Consider the following 21,374-nt stretch of genomic DNA (forward strand, 5'->3'; position numbering starts at 1 on the left):
CTTTTTTCTTCTCAAATACAGACTATTTCCAGCCCAATAACCTCCCAATATTTAATCACCAACCTCTGGAAAAGGAAAAACAAAAGAAAACCTGAAACTGAAAAGTTTTAGATTTGAATAGGTTTAGAAGCACAAAACATGAAAAAAAGAATTTTAATACCATGTTATAGTTCTGGGAGACATTGGGACCAAACTTGTCACAGCTCCTCTCCGTGAAACAATTTGGTGGCTCTGAAAAGAGCCTTTGGGTTATTCACAGTGGGCCGAACTTCAATTGCTTACGCCCTCTCTCCGCGGATGCGGCGCGCCAGCTGGATGTCCTTGGGCATGATGGTGACGCGCTTGGCGTGGATGGCGCACAGGTTGGTGTCCTCGAACAGCCCCACCAGGTAGGCCTCGCTCGCCTCTTGCAGCGCCATGACGGCCGAGCTCTGGAAGCGCAGGTCGGTCTTGAAGTCCTGCGCGATCTCGCGCACCAGGCGCTGGAACGGCAGCTTGCGGATCAGCAGCTCGGTGGACTTCTGGTAGCGGCGGATCTCGCGCAGCGCCACGGTGCCGGGCCGGTAGCGGTGCGGCTTCTTGACGCCGCCGGTGGCCGGCGCGCTCTTGCGGGCGGCCTTGGTGGCCAGCTGCTTGCGCGGCGCCTTGCCGCCGGTAGACTTGCGCGCCGTCTGCTTAGTACGAGCCATCTGGAAGCGCAGGGATCGTCTACAGAGACTTCTGTGAATGTTAAGAGCCACCCTTGTTTTTATAGAGTCAGACTACTAGCTATTGGGCCCAAGAACATTCAAAAGTGCCCGCGCTTTGCCCGGATTGGTCCATCTCCTTGCTCAGGTTCCCGGATTAAGAGCTATCTACAGGTTGATGCATAAATCTGATGTCCTGCTTTTCACTGAAGCTATTTTCATATACTTTTGTTATTTTGTCGATTGTGGACTAAAATATTACACCTCGATCTCTTAGCTCTCAAAATTCAAAACAAGGTGAGCACACAAAGCTACAGGGAAATCCCCAATAACTGCTGGTGAAGAGAATGACTTATTAAAATATCTTGAAGACATCAGGGAAACTTGCATGTGGGTATCATTTAAAATGAAATTTAACGGGAATGACACAAATAGTGTGAGCAGTTGGGAAAAGTGCTGTAGATTTTGGAGGATAAGTGTTGTATATTAAGTATAAGATGCATACATTTTACTCTTAATTGCCGTAAATTTTCGTATTTGGGTTTTGCTGATTTTATTTTGAGCTGAACATAGAACCCAGGGACTTGATCACGCTAGGCAAGTGCTCCATCAGAGCTGTTTCCCCAGCTTTTCGTAGAGTATTTAACCTTAGGGCTGCTTTACAGAGCAATATTCCGGTCCCTTTTGGGGTCTAAGTTATAGTCTAACTCGCCCTACTCTGACGGACTGCAATGTAGGTTAAATAGGAGGGGTTCAATACATTAAATATGCTTCCTTCTCCCCTACAATATCCAACAGCTTTATTTCTGCAAAAAAGCAGGGTTACATTTCCCCATTCACGGTTTTCTTCCCACATATCAAAACACTAAAATTTTTTACAGCAACGAGTATAAGCAACATGCTTTCGTTTTAGCTCCAAACCTTAATGTGCACCGCTTAATTCCAAGCATAACAGCTCATTTATCAGAAATGGTGGGTGGCTCTTAAAAGAGCCTTTTGTTTTTAGTTTTTCTGGCTCTTGGAAAATTGGAAGTGACCTGTACGGAATCAACACTTCACTTTCCCTTGGCCTTGTGGTGGCTCTCGGTCTTCTTGGGCAGCAGCACGGCCTGGATGTTGGGCAGGACACCGCCCTGCGCGATGGTCACGCGGCCCAGCAGCTTGTTGAGCTCCTCGTCGTTGCGGATGGCCAGCTGCAGGTGGCGCGGGATGATGCGCGTCTTCTTGTTGTCGCGGGCCGCGTTGCCCGCCAGCTCCAGGATCTCGGCCGTCAGGTACTCCAGCACCGCCGCCAGGTAGACCGGCGCGCCGGCCCCGACCCGCTCGGAGTAGTTACCTTTGCGCAGCAGGCGGTGCACCCGGCCCACCGGGAATTGCAGGCCCGCCCGAGAAGAGCGAGTTTTAGCCTTGGCTCGGGCTTTGCCACCTTGTTTTCCGCGACCAGACATTATCCCTTAGTTTGAAGAGGAAAAACGGCTCTAGAAGAAAAGGTAGATAAAATGCCATAAAAGACAGCGAATGAGACGTATTTATACTGACTGGAGGTAGGCTGTGTAGAGTTCTCCTATTGGCTGATGTCGACTACCCAATGGGCAATGAGGATTTGAATCCTTCATTTGCATAGAGTTCATTCATCTAGTGTAAGGTTTGTGTTTTATCCAATCACCATTCATACTTCATGAGCCTTCAAAAACCAATAATAATTGCATCAATTCGATTTTCTTAAAACGAGCAGTGGGCTGGAGTGTTTCTGTTCATTGCTGACTTAGGGCCACTAGTTCCTTTCCGGGATTGCTATTTATAATTCTCCAAAGGAATGAAATCCGTATTATTTCAGAACGCCAGGAAAGTTTACCTCGTAAATCTCACAAGGGAAAACAGAGAAAATGAACAAATGATTCATTATTATAGCCCAACTCTTCTGTCACTACGTGAACAATGAAAAACAGGACAAGGACTGCATTCTAGAGGCTGGAGAACTGATAGATCTTAAAAACTTATTTCCTTTGCCCAAGGATAACACTGACTTAATGACACCAAGGACTCCCACCACCTGACTGGAAAAAAACTCACATCATGCTCCTGTACCATTCCCAACACTCTGCCTTAGTTCTTTTCTCCTCTGGCTACAAAGGAGAATTTTGCTTATTTCTGAAAACTCTCCATCAGTCTCCACTGTAACCCTTCTATTTATGGAATTGTTAATTGAGAGGGAATACATTCCACCACTGCCTGAGGACTTCATAACTCAATCTATGAAATAAATTGACAACAGCCAATTAACAGAGAAAAGGCATGCTGGCAGCACAAGAAAGAAGCCCAGTAAACTCTAGAAGCTATTATACTCTTCAAGGGTGTTGGGGGTACACAGGGAAATTAAGGATTTTGAGGAAAGAGTTAGGGACCCTCAGGATACAAGATAGTGTGCCTGGAACTGTGTTGACCTCCAATATCTTCTCCTATGGTACACGTCATCTTTCATGTTTGCTGAGATTTCTAGAGGGAATTTATGATAGATCCTCTTTAGACAGATAAGGGGAATTTATGGAAAAAAACATATTCCTGAGTTGGCTGTTCAACACGGGTGGGAGAAATCTGCAGGCTAGGGATGCAGCCCAGGGATAGAGACTTCCGTAGCCTCATGTGTGAGACCCTGGATTCCATCTCTTTCATCAATTAAAATTAAAAAAAAAAAAAAAAAAGAAAGAAAGAAAAGTCTAACTTGCATAGATACATAATACCTGGAAATCAGGAGTGTTAGGGTAGCTGGTGCAAATATCCAGGAGAGACCCAGTTCTGAGTTCAAGTGAAGGTTGATTGACAGAAAGAGTCTGCCAGGTACAGCAGCTGGCAGGAAAAGACTTCTTAGCTATGTAGTCATGTACAATGGAGTAGTTAAAAAATAACCTGTCCAGTCCTGTGATTGTTATTTGGTTTCTTTGCTATGTTTTTGGTAATTAGGGACTATTTGGGGGTGGGCATATCGGGAAGGTCAAGTCATGCCTGGGTGGGCAGGTGCTGATTTTCAAATGGAGTTACATTGGCCTAAGGATCTAATAAGGATGATGGCAGGTTCATGTCCAGTCTGGGCAATTTAGGGAGACCCTGTCTCAAAATAAAAAATAAAAAGGGCTGGGGTATAGTTTAATGGTAGAGCATTCCTGGATTCAATACCCAGTACATAAATTTAAAAAAAGAAAAAAAAAAAAAAAAAAGAAAGAAAGAAAGAAAAGAAAAGAAAAAGAGAAAATAAATTCTGATTTCCTCCTAAGTGAAAGTTGTCAGTGAACCATGATTTGCTCCGGGGAACCTGGCAGGAGAAAAAAGGTGCTTATTTTCTATTAACAGTTTGTCTTCTTTCATATCTTCTGATTCCTATGACTTTTAATTGTAGTCAAAGTCCTTTTATTTTTAATGATTGTCTTCACCATCAACACCACCAATAAGATATTTAAGACAATTTTAGGTTGACCATCTTTTGAGAAAGGAAGACTTGTGTATGTGGTGATTACATAAGCAGTGTGTCATGTGCATCCAAAATGAAGATTTGGATACAAGAGCACAAGGAAGAGAAGACTGACCACTGTGAATAGAAAAATCTGGAGAGTTTATAAAGGATATGTGTATCCAACATTGATTCAACACACATTTAATGGCACCTGCTAAATGCCAGTGACCATATTAGGTGCCTGAAATATGGTGGACAAAGCTGACAGCAACCTGTGACTTCTGGGTGCTAATGTTCTTGCTCAGAGGCTCACAATTAGGTTAAAGTGTACAGAGCACAAGTGTAGAGTGTGTTTTTGTAATGAGTGCTATCAAGAAAAATAGAGGAAAGACAGAGTGGGTATGAAGGGGGTGGGCAGGATCAGAACCAGCCAAAGGAGACACTGGAATTCACACCTAATGGGGTGAAGAAGCCAGCATGGTGAGCAAAACAGTAAAATGTCACGTGCATTAAAAAACAGAGGGATCTCAGAAGCCAAGGGCCACAAGTTATAACTTGTTTAATTTACTGAACAAATAGGCTTTTATCTGGTGCAGTGAAAATGAACAGGGTTAGTAAGATTAAGGGCTTCTTCAAATACCGAGGCTACAAGAAGGATGCTGTATGGCTACCGCATCAGGATTCTATTCTGTTTCATGGACAAAACAAAAAATTTTTCGACTCAGCCACATTACCTTGAGTTAAATAAGGCAACTAGCACTTGGTATCTACAAATCAGTAAATTCTAAAGGCTTTTGAAAAAAATGAGGAATGGGCATGGGGGAGAGAAATATTGGGTGTTACCTATTCCATTCAAATGTGACAGGGAACGTAGCAATAATAACTCCAACCCAGGAGCAGTGAAAGCAAAATAACTTGTCCCCTAGTTTGCATAAACAATGAAAGAAATATCTGTTTTTTGTTTAATACAAGTAATGAAAATATATGACTCCTACTCACTTGAAAAAAATCTTGCCTGCCTTGAGGTTATTATAGGGGAGGAAAATTTTTTCCTGTACACATTCTTGGTTCTTGGTTATGCCCTGTCATAACAGATAGGCCAGATAAAAGCATATCGACTTATTTAATGCTTTATACTTGACATAGAAGCCTTCAGAAACACTTTGTGTTGGACATGTAAAGTTGGACAGAGTAGTAAATTGTGAAAACACGACAAGACAAAGGAACTTGAACTAGGGCAGAAGTGGCCAGGTGATGAGGGTTAGCTTATCAAGGCGGGTTTATACATATTTTTTTTCGACCTTGATTCCCTGATCCCATCGGAGGATAGGAAGATCTTCTTTCTCCCAAGTAACAGAAAGAAATGTTGCATGTGGGAGTTTAATCTGAGATCAGATTGTTCTTTTTGTATGTGCTATTTCCAAGTGCCTTTAACTCAAAATAATTTTCCAGATTAACATATTTTGAAGTGATATGTAAACTCCTTCAGTGAATAAAGGACTGTTTAGAGACAATCCAGATGGCACAAGTCATCCAGCCACTGTGCAAACGTCAGTCATGTGGAAGTATAAGAAAGGAAGTCAGTAAATCTAGATCAACAAAAGGAAACAGAGAGGACCGCAGGTCTCTAGAGGTGTTAGTAATTTGAAAATTAACTTGAAAATAGTACCTGCAAATCTACTTTCCCATATCATGACATAGAAACAATACATGAAAGTTATTTCAAAAGCATATAAACATCTAATTCAATTTCTCTCAATTTCATGCCAAATAGTTAGATATCCTTAGCTGGTTGTAGGGGTGCACACCTGTAATCTCAGGTACTTGGGAGTGTGAAGCAGGAGAATCACATGATGTAGCCCATCCTAAACAATTTAAGGAAGGATTGTCTCAAAATAAAAAATAAAATAAGTTTGGGAATGTAGCTCAGTAGAAGAGCCTGGCCTACCAGTGGGAGGCCCTGGGTTGGATACCCATTCCCAGAGCAAAAAAAAAAAAAAAAAAAAAAAAGGAAAGAGAAAGAAAACTCTCGATTCCTAAGCATTATATATAATATAAACACAAGAAGACATTGACAGGTGGAGGAAGGTAGGATTGCTATTGTGTTAGTACGCTTTTCATAGCTGTAACAAAATTTATGAGAAGAAAGAAAATGTGCTTAAAGGAGGAAAGATTTATTCTGTCTCTCAGCTTCAGAGACTTCAATCCACAGTAGCTTCCCACCGTTAATGTGGGCTTGTGATGAGAACATCATGGCAGGGAGGTTGTGGTGGAGCAGAACTGCTCACCTCATGGCTACAAGGAAGCTGAGAGAGGAAGGAGCCAGGCACAAGATATGCCCTTCCAAGGCAAGTCTCCAGTGACCAGTTTCCTCCACCTAGGCCCACCACCTACAGCTTCCACTACCTCCCAACAGTCCATTCAATTATGTCAGTAGTAGACTAATCCATTGATGAGGTCAGAGCTCTTATGATTCAATCATTATCCAGAACCCCCATATCTGAACTTAGCTACATTGGGGACCAACCCTTCTAGAAGCATTAAAGAAAATATTTTGAAAGCAACAAGAGAAAACAAAACAAAAAAAGCTTACCTATAAGGCAAAACTCAATTCAAACTGATTTCAGCAAATTTCTTATTAGAAAACATATGCCAAAAGGAAGTGTGAACACATTTTTAAAAGAGCTAAAAGAAAACCAATTGGAAATTATTTGTCTTTCAAAAATGAATAGGGACATTGGCAGGTTGTGCTGGTGCCCACCTGTAATCCTAGCAGCTCTGGAAGCTAAGGCCTGAGAAGAGGTTCTCAGAAAAATGAAAAAAAGTTTTTTGCCAGCATACTTTTCCAAAGAAGAATGAAAACAGTAAGTCCTTGAAAACAAAAGGAAATTATAAAGCAGATTGGTACTTTATAGGAAGGAAGGAAGAAAAACAGAAAATGCAAAAATATGGGTAATAAGATTATTTTAAGTTTTCAAAATTATGTTGAGGACGAAATTATAACATTAGCTGATGCAATCATTAATGTATGTCAAGGAAGTATTTAAGATAGTCCAAACAAAGAAGATAATACGAACAAATCATTGAATTATTTAAAGAAAACATTTAATCCATAGGACAGCAAAAATAGAGAATGGAGACATGAATAGCAGAGAGAAAATTAGAAAATAAAACAACACAAAAACACCAGAAAACAAAAAATAAAATGGCAACCTCAGGAGTGGGAAAAATACCTTTCTCTATACTCTCCATAGTTCTCAGCTGGGGCCCCTATGAGGAAAGGCAGATTGACAAGAGAAAAATGTACACATTTATTTAATATAAGGATTTATATAGTGGGATACCCTTCACAAAGAAACAGAGACCCAAAGAAGCAAATGAAGTCAAAAATTCATACACTGAATTGGTTGTAAATTATGAAAATCCTGAGAAGACAAAGGATAAAAGGCCTTAAGTCTCTTGGAGTAGCAAATTGTATGAAGGCACATGTTCTGGAAACTAAAGGCACAAAAAGGCTGTTTAGTAACACATATTACGCAGATTCCCCTGGCGCCTTCTCTAGACTGATACCAGTCAAAAGGCTTCCCAGCAAAAAGACTACACTTGGAGAGTATAAACACCTGTTCAGGAAGGCAAATTGCAGATGTGTATTAAAACAGTGTTTGTGTATCATTGGATTTATAATCCACTTCTAAAAAGTCCCCTAAAGCAATCTAAGTGTATGACAATTATCAAAACATATGTTCATGGTAACAGGATTTCTAATTTTTAAAAAAGAAAAGTCAAAGAAGGGAAGTTACCTACTTTCCTACAATGAAATAATCATTAGAATCACTAAAATAGTCATTAGACTCTCCATATTTTAAAAGGATAATACAAAAGCAAAAGCAAAACCTTGATCTCTGATGAAATATTCATATACTGTGTATAGACTTGCACAAGGTGAAATTTCTGAAACACTAGTCACCAAAATGTCCTGGATAATAAAATTAGAATTTCTTTGTGTATCATAGGGGAGAAAGTAATTTTTTTTCCTCACCCATCACTAGGTTTCTGGCTGAGGTTGTTATAGCAGACAAACAAGAAAACACAGTTAGATGTGACGAGCAAACCTTCAGAAAGGCTACTTCTAAAGAAGCAGAGGAACCGGCATATTATGATAAATTTGGTGCAGAGCAGATAGTCCTGAGGTACAAATGACGAAAGTGCCTGAGCTAATGGTTAACACACCAGGGAACTTAGCAAGGCCGGTTTGCTTAGATGCTTCTTTAGGTTCCTGTTTCTTCACAGAGACAAGTATGTTCCTTTACTTCCAGATCTAAGAAGACTCTTGTCACATGAGGTCTTAGGACCTATTTCAGAAGACAGTCAAAGTGTTCTTCACTACTTTTTATGGTCTTCTTCAGAGAAGAAGGACTGGGAGAAAGAGTGAATGACCTTTCTACTGCTGTCTTCTCAAATGTCAAGATGTCACATTTTGAGGTGGTATGTCTTGAAACCAATCAATCTATTTGAAATTCTTTGTAGTGGCTATTATTATTCTTTAATAATGGGCAGGCATTTTTCTAGAAAGTTATAAAAGCAACACTGTGTCTGTGTTTAGTAGAAATTAAAAGAAAAGAGAAGCACATGAAATGTTGCTGACATACTGAAGGTAATTGAGAAGTCTGTCCTCCATCCTGCCAGGAAGCAGGCCCAAAGCATTCTTTAGCTCCTGATTTCTTTGTGGTCCCCCCCGCTCCCCCCAAATCATGAAAGTCTCTGGACCTGGGTCTTCTGTCATCGGTCTTGTTGTGGGCCTTCTTTTTTCCAAAATCCGTCAACCTTTCTTCACACTGAACTTCCCACCACACCTATTCTCCCTCCTTTTGCAGAATCAACTCTTCCTGCCAAGGCCATCTTTGATAGACAGGCAAATCTTTTCATTACTAAAAAGGAGAACTGGGATTGTAGTACAGTTGTTTTTGTTTTGTTTTGTTTTATTTTATTTTTCTTTCATTTATTCTGTAACCCAGAGGTGCGGCTCTTGAGAAAATGTGGGAATTTATTACGGAGGGGGATACGTACCCTGGTTTCACTTGTTTGTGGATTTGTTCAGGGGGTCTGCGATGTCCAAAGATGGAGCTTTAACAGAAGCAACAGGGGATATTTATGAATATTTATGACTTCTCCTTACCAGCCCCAGAGCCCAAACATCTGACAAAAGAAAGAAAGGAAAAGAAACGTCCCAGTCCCTTTGTAGAAGATCAACTAAGTGTCAGTATGGATAGTAAAAATGCCTACTGAGTTTTGGCCTTGGGACTGTCAAAGTTGTAGTTTTAAGGTTTAAAAAAAATCAAGTATTCTTGATATCCAGTTTAAAAGGAGAAAAATAAGAGGAAAGGAACGACAGAAAAAGGTATAAAAGACAAGTTGGGGAGAAAATACTCCTTCTATTTCAGAGGTCACTGAAAATTCATAGAGAGATGTTAACAGATCTCTCTCTAGGTGTTTCTTAAACTGCAGACTGAGTTTGTTAATGTTTTGAGGGGAAGGAAGGGCAGATTTATAGTCTAAAAAAATGTTGGTTTTTAAGTCAAGTACCTCTTTCACAGGAGCATTTTGCACACACTGATATACAAAGTGCTTTTCATACAGTGATCCACTGACAACTTGTGTGGGATTCAGGTATTTTAAAATCTTTTTTAGGAGGGGCTCCTGTTAGAAAAACTCTTCCTGAATTTTCTGCATCTGAAAACGTTACTGACTGTCACTCCTAAGGTGGTCACAGGCCTATGGGAATTTCACCGCCCCTATCTTCACTAAGAAGTCAGAAGCCAACTGCCTTGCCTCTGCCCTCCTCCAACCCCGGACCCCGGACGCAGGCAGGCCCTGTTAACTCCTCTCTCGACCAGCACCCCTTCAGAGTTCCTTGGGAAACCCGCATTCTTTGGAAAACATCTTCGAAGGAAAACCACTGTGTTCCTCTAAAAGGGGCCTCCCGGTCAATTGCCGGGAGACGCCTGATAGGGGAGGGCGCGAAATTCAAACGCTGTTCCTCTGAGCTCCACAACATCCACGCCCTTTTCTAGCCAGAAGCCCGAATAGGAAATTTGGAACGGCGCATGGGGGTCCAAATTTCTGGAATGTAAGAGATTTTAGTTGTCAATTATAACGAAACTAAAAATTATTTTCTTTGTGCAGAACTGTAGGTACACTCCATTGAGGTGCCCAGGAGAATCATGAGCCCCGCTTATTGTTGAAAAGTTCTACTACAGAACTTGCAAGGCAAGTTCAAGCCTCAGGAATGAACTTCTGCTTCTCGTCTGCGCCAAGCCCATGCCTCCCCTCTGCAAGTGGAATAAGACAAACGACCCCCAGAAACTCCATACTTTCAAATTCCTTAATCGCTTCACAGTCCAGTAGGAAAATTACAATCTTCTTCAGACACGTCCTGGGTGGGAGAGGGGAAAATAGTTGCAAAAGCAGCCTAAACCTTACGCAAGGGGAAGTAGCGGGTAATACAACACCATAAAGCATACTTTACTGGGGGTGCGTTAAACAACCGTCCGAGGCAAATAGTTCTAAATCGGTCCCAATCCCCGATATGCAAGTTGTCCTTGATTATGTTAAAAAGTGGCAGAACTTTCTTTCGAAAAAGTGGGTGGCTCTGAAAAGAGCCGTTGGATGACAAGGTTCCTGCACAGGCGGACTCACTTGGAGCTGGTGTACTTGGTGACGGCCTTGGTGCCCTCGGACACGGCGTGCTTGGCCAGCTCCCCGGGTAGCAGCAGGCGCACGGCAGTCTGGATCTCCCGCGACGTGATGGTCGAGCGCTTGTTGTAGTGCGCCAGGCGCGACGCCTCGCCCGCGATGCGCTCGAAGATGTCGTTGACAAACGAGTTCATGATGCCCATGGCCTTGGACGAGATGCCGGTGTCGGGGTGCACCTGCTTCAGCACCTTGTACACATAAATGGAGTAACTTTCTTTACGGCCACGCTTGCGCTTTTTGCCGTCTTTCTTCTGTGCCTTAGTGATAGCCTTCTTGGAGCCTTTCTTTGGGGCTGGAGCAGACTTGGAGGGTTCAGGCATAGCGGCCCTTAACAATTGCTCAAAAGTTATTCCTACTCCCAACAATGCAAGCAAGAGGAACAGGCCTGAGTTGGTATATTTATAGTGCTGTAATTCAAATGAGGGTTTAGAAAGATGCACTTCTGATTGGATAGAGAAAGCAAAGGGCGGGGTTATGTAAAAAGAGGATTAATATTCTCTTTCTATTGGACAGAAAGAGAACACATTTTGACCAATGGGATTGCTCACTTTCCCAGCCCTGAACAGTCTGTTTTCTTGATGCTGCAAGTCGCTTTTTTCTTCTGTACCTAGAATGTTGTTCTTTTTTTAAACATTGCTGTATCTGCATGTGTCGAACAGGCAGGTAAAACTGGTACATAAGCCAAATGCGTTCCTCTGTGCCCGGCTGCAGTTCCCCATCGGCCGAGGCCACCGCCTGCAGGGCAAAGGCGACTACGCAGAGCGGGTTGGACCGGAATGCCGGTCGACCTGCCTGCCCTACTCTAGTTACTGCCACATCCTGGAGCTGGCGGGCAACGCGCCACCTGCCTTCCCCAATGACAAAAAAGCTCAATAAACCGCTGCGCAGTCACCATCGCACAGGTCTGCGTCCTGCACAACATTCAAGCGATGCTGCTGTCCAAGAAGAGCGAGCCACAAGTCTGAAGGAAACAAATCCACACAACACACTAGAAAACCAAGTAAATTTCCTTCAATGTTCTACCCAGAGCCGTCTCTCAACAAGGAAATTGATTAGCAGTTATGCCACGAGTATTCTTAATCCCGTCGCAATGTCTTAGCAACTAACGTATTTCTAAAACAGTGGTGTTTAAAAACTAAGTTCCAGGAAAATACGACATATACAAGAAATCCTACTCTAAAACAAGAATAAGATAGTTTTTAAAATACAGGCGGGAATGTCACACTCAGAAAAGAGAACAAGAAAACTTGTGTTGGCCAATAATAAAGCAGCACGAACTTTTCCTTAAATACCCTTAAGCTAAATACTGTTTCCCCAACATAAAATGTAACATATGTTGTGGTCCAGTGATTGGCTGCATTAGCAACGATAACCTGCGAAAGCAAGTTAATTTCAGTTCCCAGTGAGACTTACTGATTCAGTCTAACATGATCTTTAAATGGTTCATTATGCGCATAGTATTTGGAGGTGGGATGACCTAAAGTTTATGTCCACTGATCACCGAGACTAATAAGACAGACAGGGGAGCAATTTATCCAATCAGAGTCTCTTCTAATTAACCAATCACCTAGGTTACTCTTCAACCAATGATTGCATTGCGCGGGAGTATTTAAAAATTAAAAGGCCAATCAGAATGTTTTCGACTATATTTAAGGGCAACTTTTAAGTCGTTCCGCTACGTATTGGCACCCAGGCTTCCAGATGGCTCGTACCAAGCAGACGGCGCGCAAGTCCACCGGCGGCAAGGCTCCGCGCAAGCAGCTGGCCACCAAGGCCGCCCGCAAGAGCGCGCCGGCCACCGGCGGCGTCAAGAAGCCGCACCGCTACCGGCCCGGCACCGTGGCGCTGCGCGAGATCCGCCGCTACCAGAAGTCCACCGAGCTGCTGATCCGCAAGCTGCCGTTCCAGCGCCTGGTGCGCGAGATCGCGCAGGACTTCAAGACCGACCTGCGCTTCCAGAGCTCGGCCGTCATGGCGCTGCAAGAGGCGAGCGAGGCCTACCTGGTGGGGCTGTTCGAGGACACCAACCTGTGCGCCATCCACGCCAAGCGCGTCACCATCATGCCCAAGGACATCCAGCTGGCGCGCCGCATCCGCGGGGAGAGGGCATAAATCCAATCTCCTACTTGCAAAGGCTCTTTTAAGAGCCACCTACAAATTCTTTTAGAAGTAGTTGTGACATTGTTTTTGGTGTTTTAACGCATGTGGTCATTGTTTCACACAGGTAGGGGACTCAGTTTCTAGAGTGTAACTGCTTTCTACTGGGAGTTTACTTTCCTGAATTGCTGTTTGGGTCTAAGTTGAAGGACATGCTACACTTTCCAAACCATGGTTTAGCTGGCAAGATTTCGAGGCATTTAGTTTGCACTGATCTAGTCCTAAAAGTTTATAGGATTATACCAAATAGTGACTTATTACAATGTGCTCATCTAGAACTTTGGGAGGTCTAAAATGACCTGAAGTGGGAGTTGAGGTCCAGAAAGTTTTATCCAGCAGTACTACTAGGCAAGCTTTTAGGGTTGCTTTCAAATCCGGGAAGTCCTGTCAGACTTTAGATATGTGAGTAGGAAAATTTGAAAGAATTTTAAGACTTGTTTCTGGCTTGCTCTATTTCAAATCTTAATTCTTTACTGTGTCCTCACTCCCAGTTCTAGTTGCTATGAATACTGAAAAATCACAACGTGACATTTAGTCTGCCAGGAATTCGGGTGAGTGGTCAACAGTGAGCAGCAGGAATTTTACTTGGAGCCATTCTTACAAAGGATTGATCAGCAACAATTTGAACTATGAGTGCACCAGCAGATCACATTTCATATCTCATCAACCCCATACTAAATACATCCAGCTAAAGTCATGCAAATTGAAAATATCCTCATCAGTATTCCAATACAATCGGACAAAGGTAATCACAATCAAAGGGATAATTAAGTGGAAATATAATTGGTCTTAACCCAGTTGTGATTGAAAAAATCTCATACCAGTGTATAGCTACACAAAATCTGAGCAAAATGAGTAGACTCCTAGAGCCCAACTCTAGGCCTTGGAAATGTGAGATGGTGACACTGGAGTTTTTTAGATTCAGAATAAATATCCCTTTGTGCACTGACTCTCAAATTATACCTGGGCTTCCCTTGCATCCTTCTATCCTTACTTATATCTACCTCTGTAGAAGTATTCTGGATCTGAATGCCTGCCTTGATGTGGCATGACTCTCAGGCATGAGATGGAGCCCTGGCTTCCTCTGAGGCTTTGGATTTTGGATGATAGTGCTATTCTCAGAAACCAGGAGGACAAAGCTTATTGTTGCAGGATACAATGCTGACTAGGCAAATTAAAAGCATTCAGCACTAGGGTGAGTTCCCTGGTTCAACTTTACAAGGTTTAATGAATCCATTCAGTACTGAATATCTTCCATGGAAAGAAATGACAATAAAACAATGGATTCATTAGAGGCAGGCTATTTTTCATGGGTTCAGTAATATGTGAAGTTATTGGCCTGAATTATGCATGATTCTTACTATAGCACTTCAAGGCAATACTCTCACTGTCACCCATTTTATAGAGGAGGAATTTCAACCTAAGAAATTTTGCTAAATTGGCCAAATTACCACTATTACCAGAAATAATTCCCAGCTAGTCTCACACCAAGCCCACACTTTTACTATAGTTTCATTAATAAATTTACCCCAAAATGAACTGTCAAATATTGTTTCTTCAAAGTTAATTCTGCTTCAGAAACAGGGGGCTGCTTTGGGGTAAGTAGGGAGTAACTAAAGTAGCTTGATTGGGTTAAGGTCTATGATCATGTCTCCTGACAGAGACCTGGTGTGAAGCAAAGTGGGTGGGATTAGCCCACGGGATGTCCGATTTCAGGGATGCTCTCTAGGCTTTAGAACCAGGTCAGAATTATAATTTCCTAGAAAATATATAAATTCTGGGAAATTATTTGTTAGTGTTTTCCCCACAGAATTTAGTACTGTACTGTCCAAGACAGTGACTGCTCCCCATATGTAACTATAAAACACTTGAAATGTGCCCAACCTAAATTGAGATGTACTCTAAATTTAAAATGAATACATGCCAGATTTCAAAGACCCCCTACCTAGCACCAAAAAAAGGTCACAATATTTTTAAATTACTTATTGAAATAATACTTTATTATACTAGGTTAATGATATTAGTTTTCGTTTGTTTCTTTTTACTTTAATGGGGCACTAGAAATTTTTAAGTAACATGTGGTTAATATTTCTGAGGAATATCACTAGTACACAGAAAATAGTTACACTGACTGGAAGATGAGATAACTAATTAATCCTTAAGCTTACTACATCTCCATTTTTCATCTCTAAAATGGGAGAAAAGATGGCACCTACCTCAATGTTGTGTCAAGGGCGTGTTTGAGAACAAAGTTGATCAGCAACAGTGCTTGGCATGCTGGGAGCACACTAGCGATAGCAGCTCCCAGGGCCACTGTCACTGTGTCCTTAACCACTGATCCCTTCTGAAATCCTGTAGTGATCTAATCCCATCCCTCATGGCCAGATTCCTCTCTGACATGGATTTCAACCACTAAACTCACCTTCTGCATTTCCTCAGGGCATATAGTTCACATACCTGAAACTGCCCAGTACGAGTAATAAGAAATTTAATTTTTCGGCCATGAAATCACTATGCAAGAAAGTTTGGAATAATGCATTGCAAATAGCCCATAATTTCTATTACTCTTCTGTTATACATAGACAATTACTTGAATTTTCATGGTAGAGTTGGTCGGCAGCTTGGTTGATGAAACATTCACTGACATTTTGGGATAATTATCGGCATTTGGGAGAATTATATGAACTATCATTTCCGTTTCCCAATATTTTATAAAACTAGATGAAAAAATGAAAATGATATTATTAATAATGACAAATATGGATTTTGAAGGGAATCAGAATGTCACCCCAAAATATGCATGGTGGCATAAGTATTATTTTGAGCTGAAAGCAATTAAAAATCAACCGATATCTCTGTAGTATGCTGATTTTAAGTCCTTTGGGTATAGGCCAAGGAGTGGGATAGCTGGGTCAAATGGTGGTTCCATTCCAAGTTTTCTAAGGAATCTCCACACTGGATAAAGAAACTGTGGTATATATATATACAATGGAATATTACTTAGCCATAAAGAATGATGAAATTATGGCATTTGTAGGCAAATGGATGAAATTGGAGAATATCATGCTATGTGAGATAAGCCAATCTCAAAAAAACAGAGGACGAATGATCTCCCTGATAAGTGGATGATGACACATAATGGGGGGTGGGAGGGGTTAGTGTTAGGGTTAGAGTTAGGGTTAGGGAGGGGAGAAAGAATGGAGGAAGGAAGGACTGTATAGAGGAAAAAAAGGGGTGGGAGGGGTGGGGGGAAGGGAAAAATAACAAAATGAATCAAACATTGCCCTATGTAAATTTATGATTACACAAATGGTATGCCTTTACTCCATGTACAAACAAAGAAACAACATGTATCCCATTTGTTTACAATTAAAAAAAAAAAAAACAACCGATATAGGAAGCATTCTGTTTTTCCCTTACCTAACTAAAATTAGGGCACTATTGTGCCTTCAAAGGTGTTCCTATGCCTGGAACCACAGAGCAACTCTTATTACTTCAGGTAAAGAAGTGGTACTGAGAGAAGTCTGCCAGAATAAAGCTTCCTAAAGAAAACCCTTACCTTCCTTTAGTTTTCCCCATATATTTCCTAGTCACTTCCTCCAAATGTATCCCTGCCTTGAAGCCCAAACTCCCTTTCCTTTGTTGCAACGGTATATAAGTTCCCAAGTCTGCCTTCACTTTCTTTTAGTGAACTCTGTGTATGTAAAATACCATTAAAATTGTATCCTCCTTCCCTTAATCTGTCCTTTGTCAGTTAAATTTGCTGTTCCTCAATTACTGAAGCTAATAGGGTAGAGGAAAAGTTGTCCTCCCTGTTACATAAACTAAATCAAAGACCAAGATCTTTTTTTCTTATAATGGCCATTTCTTTGATTCAAAGAGTGGCTCAATAGAACTAATCGAGTCAACAATGTGAAAAATTGCAAGGGAATGTACAAAACTAAAGAACGTGGACAAACTGAAGAAATATATTGTTGAAGATCATAAAGACCAGGAAGTTTTTATGAAATTTTAGCTCTCTGTAAGTATGAGGAATACTACATTTGAAAATAAAGAACATCTTCGACCTATGAAAATAAATTTGCAGGGAATATTCAGTATTAAGATCATTTAAAAGTATATAAAATCGAGTATATTGAGATCACAAAGAACATTGAAGGAAAAATACAAAATCAGTTGTTTGCTTGGGTTGAGTCCTCCCCTGCCTATTTCTTGGAAGTGGTATTAAAATCAAGTAAATGGGTAATTTCAAATGAAGAAAAAAGGGGCACAGAAATGAACAGACTGTATGGGAACATTGTGAGCCTGTTTGGAATACCTTTAGGTGTCCAGGTTGTTTGACTTGATTCAACCTAAAAGTGAGGCGGCCCCAGGCAAGAGTTCAGATGGCCTAAAGAACCAGAAACTCAGATTTCAAGAAGCCAGGGTGCTTGTCGGAGTATCTCACCCATGTCTCTCTGGGCAGGTTTGCCCTGTCTACTCGTTTTGCCCCACAGGTTATCTTGGCTTCTCCTTTGTCTTATCTAAGTAAGCACCGGCTACACCCTGACACCAGGTCATCTCTGCTTCTAGAACTCAATTCCAGTTTTTGAATGGAAATTTTTCATCGGCTCAAATTGGTTCAATGATCTGTGCACCAACTACCATTAGTTTAAGTCAGATAATCTATCCTCAAAGTTTTAGTATACACAAGATATCATATATTTAAAAACAGCATCGTTTGAACCAAAGATGAGATCAGAGAAGGCAAGATGAGACCAGAGAACATTCTGGAGTGGCACTGTCCATGTGGTGTCCACAAGCCACATATAGATGACTGAGCACTGGAAATGGGCTACTATGAGCTGAGATGTGTTGTAAATGTAAAAATGCACCCAAGATTGCAAGTACAGTGGAGAAACAAAAAACAATGTAGAACATCTCAAACACATTCTTTTATGTTAGATAATGTTTTAGATATATTAAGGTAAATTAAGAGTATAATTAAATTCTTTTTTTATTGTTGCTTCTAGGTTTAAAATTACGGTGTGGCTGGCATTTGTATTCACCTTATATAGCAATGGACAGCACTGCTCTACCGTTTGTTAATTCACTTGTGCATAGATCTCAATAACTGAGTAGCTTCAATATGCACTTTGACTCTAAAAAATCTAAAATCTCATAGGGTGCTGTTTTCAACAGCAACAAAGAAGATAAATGTCTCAAAGGCAATAAGATACATTTGGAGAAAATTTAAAATTGAGCAGATAACAAAAATACATGGACAAAAAGCAAGAAATTTCTTGCATAAGAAAACTCTTGCCTGGGACCATGGCATATGCCTAATCCCATTAACTGGGGAAGCTGAGGTGGGACAATCAGAGGTTGCAGGCCAGCATCATTAACTAACCTAGCTAAACCTTTGTCAACTTAGGGATACCCTGTCTCAAAACAGAAAATAAAAGTACTGGGGATATAGCTCAGTGGAAAAGTGACCATGGGTTCAACTTCCTCGAACAAATTCCCAAAACTTTCATATCTACAAGTTGATTTATAATTTTAGCACAACACCAATAAAACTACCAGTAATTTTTTTTTTTTTTTTTTGAGTGATGGGATGGGGGGGTGATGGAGTTGGAGCACATCTTAAAGTACATATGGAAAACCAAAATAAGCAAAATAAAATTAAAAGAAAAAAATTAAACAGAATTCTAAACAACAGCAATTAAAAAATTGAATCCTATCACCTACTAAAGTCATGCTATAATATCTGAGTTCATTAAACAATTATTTGATTACCTATATATTAGGTATTGTTGGCATTGAAGATAGTGCTGAACGTAAAACAATGATCCTACCTCAGAATTGACCAGAAAGATTAAAGGAACTAAATATAATCTGGAGATGCAGCCCACCTATCTGTGGAAGTTAGCCTTTGATAAAGGCAATTTACTTTTTAAGTGACTTCATGTTAATGTAAAATTGGCCACAGAAAATTACTGGCAGAACAATGGGAGTCCTTTCTTGCATCCCTCCTTTTCTCCCTGCTTGGTGATAAACCCCACTGGGGAATTAACTCACATTAGGTTGACATTGTGGAAATGGTAGAAAAACAGCTGTAGACCTCCAGAGGCCCGTCCCTGTAACGGGTTTTGCCAAAATCTGCGTCCAGCAGAATGAAAAATCGGGCGCCTGAACGTCTGTATCGAGAGAAGACCAAGGATTAAGGAAGGACCCAAAGAACGCTAATGAAAATCACAGGCTTTATTAGAAACGCGCCTCCCATCCGTACACACGCTCAACACCTCACCAGTACTTTGTTCTCTTTAGCGTAGAAAAGTTGGGCCATACACAAAAACAGCCTAAAGCAAGTTTGGTTCCAGAATTTTGAGTGCGGATCCGCCGGAACAAAATGGCTAAACTGTTTTGAACCCGCTGCAACCACCACGCCCTTGCGGACGAGCGTGGATACGGGAACCACCCCCGCGGCAGCCTTGGCTGGAAGGCAGGCGGCCGCGCTCATCGGCGCTCTGCCAATGCACCCGTGCGGGGCAAGCTGGCACAGGCGCGCCCGCCCCCGCAAGGCCGGGCTTACCAAGGCCCCAGCACACGCTCGCCTGGCTCCGAGCAAAAGTGTCGCCGCCCGCGACGCATCCGGCGAAACGGGAAAACTTCAAACCCAACAGAAAACCGGAAGAGCTCGGCTACCGCCCCATTACACACAGGATGAAGGGCGCGGGCGGGCCAACCCAGAGCAGCGCGGGACTTTTGAACCGCCTGGCACTCCAATCTGGGCCCAGACCGGCTCGTCCCCCTCGCGGCTATTTTTGCTGCTCCGCCCCGGGGCGGAGCTGGCGACTGTCCCGGGCCCGTCAGCCGCGGGAAACGCCTCAGGACCGCTGGCGAGCCTCGGAGCAATGAGGACAGGAGCCCGGGGCGGGACGCCCTAGCCCACCAACTGCCAGGCCCACGGGCAGTTGGAAAGCCGGATGCGGCCTAGTGACCCGCGCAGTCGGGTCCTGGAGGGGAAAGGACAGCAAAGCGTCGAGCTCTTTCTTTGAGATCAGTGGTGGCTCTGAAAAGAGCCTTTTGGGTTTGAGAAGCAGACCATAACCATCTACTTCTTCCGGGGTGCCGCCTTCTTGGGCTTCACCACCTTGGGCTTGGCAGCCTTGGGCTTCACGGCCTTGGATGCGCTCTTAACCTTCTTCGGTTTGGCCACCTTGGCCTTCTTGGGGCTCTTGGCCACCTTCTTGGCCCCTGCGGCCGCAGCCGGCTTCTTGGCCTTCTTCGGGGTCTTCTTGGCGGCTTTCTTGGGGGTGGCTGCGCCTGTCGCCTTCTTGGGCTTCTTGGCCGCGCCGGCGGGTTTCTTGGCCTTGGCAGCGCCCGCCTTTTTAGCTTTGGGCTTGGCCTCCCCGGAGGCCGCCTTCTTGTTGAGCTTGAAGGAGCCCGAGGCGCCGGTGCCCTTGGTCTGCACCAGGGTGCCCTTGCTCACCAGGCTCTTGAGGCCCAGCTTGATGCGGCTGTTGTTCTTCTCCACGTCGTAGCCCGCGGCCGCCAGCGCCTTCTTGAGCGCGGCCAGGGACACTCCGCTGCGCTCCTTGGAGGCGGCCACCGCCTTGGTGATGAGCTCCGACACCGGGGGTCCGGACGCCTTGCGGCGCGCCCCCGCAGGCTTTTTGGCAGCCTTCTTCTTCACGGGGGTCTTCTCCGCCGGGGGCGCGGCGGCAGGAGCGGCTGGGGCAGTCTCCGACATGCTGAGGGCCTGGGACTCGAGTGCGAGTAGCAGTGCGCCGGTGCAGCGCAGAGTCGCGCCGCCGTATATATAGAGCGCAGGCGCGCGCTGATTGGTGCGCCGGGCGCCGGCGACTGGCAGCCTCGGGACCGCCGCGCTGCGCCCGAGTTGTGTTTGTTCCACCTCACAAAAGGGAGAAAATATCAAAATACCCCGCACCAAATTTCTCGGATTTGGTCAGGAAAGAATCCGAGAAGCCTCGGGCCTCCTGCTCTCCATCTGTTTTTTCCACAGACCCAAAGACAACGTGTCTAAGCGCCCCCAACTCCCCCAACTCCAAAGGAAGTCCAGGGCAGTCAGAGACCACTTTCTGTTTTTCTTCTAAATTACCTGGTCGCTCCTTTGCCCCTGAAAGTTCTTTTTCTCAGGGATGGTTGAGCACATGCTTCCCTTATTTTGGGAACAAAAACGAAATGGTTCCGACCTAAATTTTCACGATGATTTTGTTTCTTCGCCAGGGAAGTAACACAGGTCCTCGGTGAATTCTGCATACAGACCCAAGGTAACTGGGACTGGGACACGACTTTCCTGGGCCAGTCCAGAGTAGCTAGGGCAG

The 21,374-nt window shown here is 43.1% G+C and overlaps 5 protein-coding genes across 5 annotated transcripts; 1 reads left to right on the plus strand and 4 right to left on the minus strand.

Annotated features, from left to right (window-relative positions):
* Window positions 1–219: 219 nt before the first annotated feature.
* On the minus strand, window positions 220–1,462 carry LOC306665644 (histone H3.2). The gene has a single exon (XM_079147331.1). It carries the CDS (start codon window positions 687–689, stop codon window positions 279–281), a length of 411 nt encoding a protein of 136 aa, XP_079003457.1. The 5' UTR covers window positions 690–1,462; the 3' UTR covers window positions 220–278.
* Window positions 1,463–1,583: 121 nt separating this feature from the next.
* H2AC4 (H2A clustered histone 4) lies at window positions 1,584–2,182 on the minus strand. Its single transcript, XM_079147332.1, has one exon. It carries the CDS (start codon window positions 2,132–2,134, stop codon window positions 1,742–1,744), a length of 393 nt encoding a protein of 130 aa, XP_079003458.1. The 5' UTR covers window positions 2,135–2,182; the 3' UTR covers window positions 1,584–1,741.
* An 8,377-nt stretch (window positions 2,183–10,559) lies between these two features.
* LOC306666808 (histone H2B type 1-B-like) lies at window positions 10,560–11,269 on the minus strand. Its single transcript, XM_079149080.1, has one exon. It carries the CDS (start codon window positions 11,205–11,207, stop codon window positions 10,827–10,829), a length of 381 nt encoding a protein of 126 aa, XP_079005206.1. The 5' UTR covers window positions 11,208–11,269; the 3' UTR covers window positions 10,560–10,826.
* A 1,299-nt stretch (window positions 11,270–12,568) lies between these two features.
* Window positions 12,569–13,032, plus strand: LOC306665687 (histone H3.2). Its single transcript, XM_079147344.1, has one exon. The coding sequence runs from the start codon at window positions 12,589–12,591 to the stop codon at window positions 12,997–12,999; it is 411 nt and encodes a 136-aa protein (XP_079003470.1). The 5' UTR covers window positions 12,569–12,588; the 3' UTR covers window positions 13,000–13,032.
* Window positions 13,033–19,269: 6,237 nt separating this feature from the next.
* H1-2 (H1.2 linker histone, cluster member) lies at window positions 19,270–20,826 on the minus strand. Its single transcript, XM_079149078.1, has one exon. The coding sequence runs from the start codon at window positions 20,777–20,779 to the stop codon at window positions 20,141–20,143; it is 639 nt and encodes a 212-aa protein (XP_079005204.1). The 5' UTR covers window positions 20,780–20,826; the 3' UTR covers window positions 19,270–20,140.
* Window positions 20,827–21,374: the final 548 nt, after the last annotated feature.

The sequence above is a fragment of the Sciurus vulgaris genome, assembly GCF_902686455.1.
Source record: "Sciurus vulgaris genome assembly, chromosome: 7".
NCBI classification, from domain to species: domain Eukaryota; kingdom Metazoa; phylum Chordata; class Mammalia; order Rodentia; family Sciuridae; genus Sciurus; species Sciurus vulgaris.

Excerpts from the sequence above, each read along its gene's own strand:
- LOC306665644 (XM_079147331.1), bottom strand. The coding sequence starts at position 689 with ATGGCTCGTACTAAGCAGACGGCGCGCAAGTCTACCGGCGGCAAGGCG.
- H2AC4 (XM_079147332.1), bottom strand. The coding sequence starts at position 2,134 with ATGTCTGGTCGCGGAAAACAAGGTGGCAAAGCCCGAGCCAAGGCTAAA.
- LOC306666808 (XM_079149080.1), bottom strand. The coding sequence starts at position 11,207 with ATGCCTGAACCCTCCAAGTCTGCTCCAGCCCCAAAGAAAGGCTCCAAG.
- LOC306665687 (XM_079147344.1), top strand. The coding sequence starts at position 12,589 with ATGGCTCGTACCAAGCAGACGGCGCGCAAGTCCACCGGCGGCAAGGCT.
- H1-2 (XM_079149078.1), bottom strand. The coding sequence starts at position 20,779 with ATGTCGGAGACTGCCCCAGCCGCTCCTGCCGCCGCGCCCCCGGCGGAG.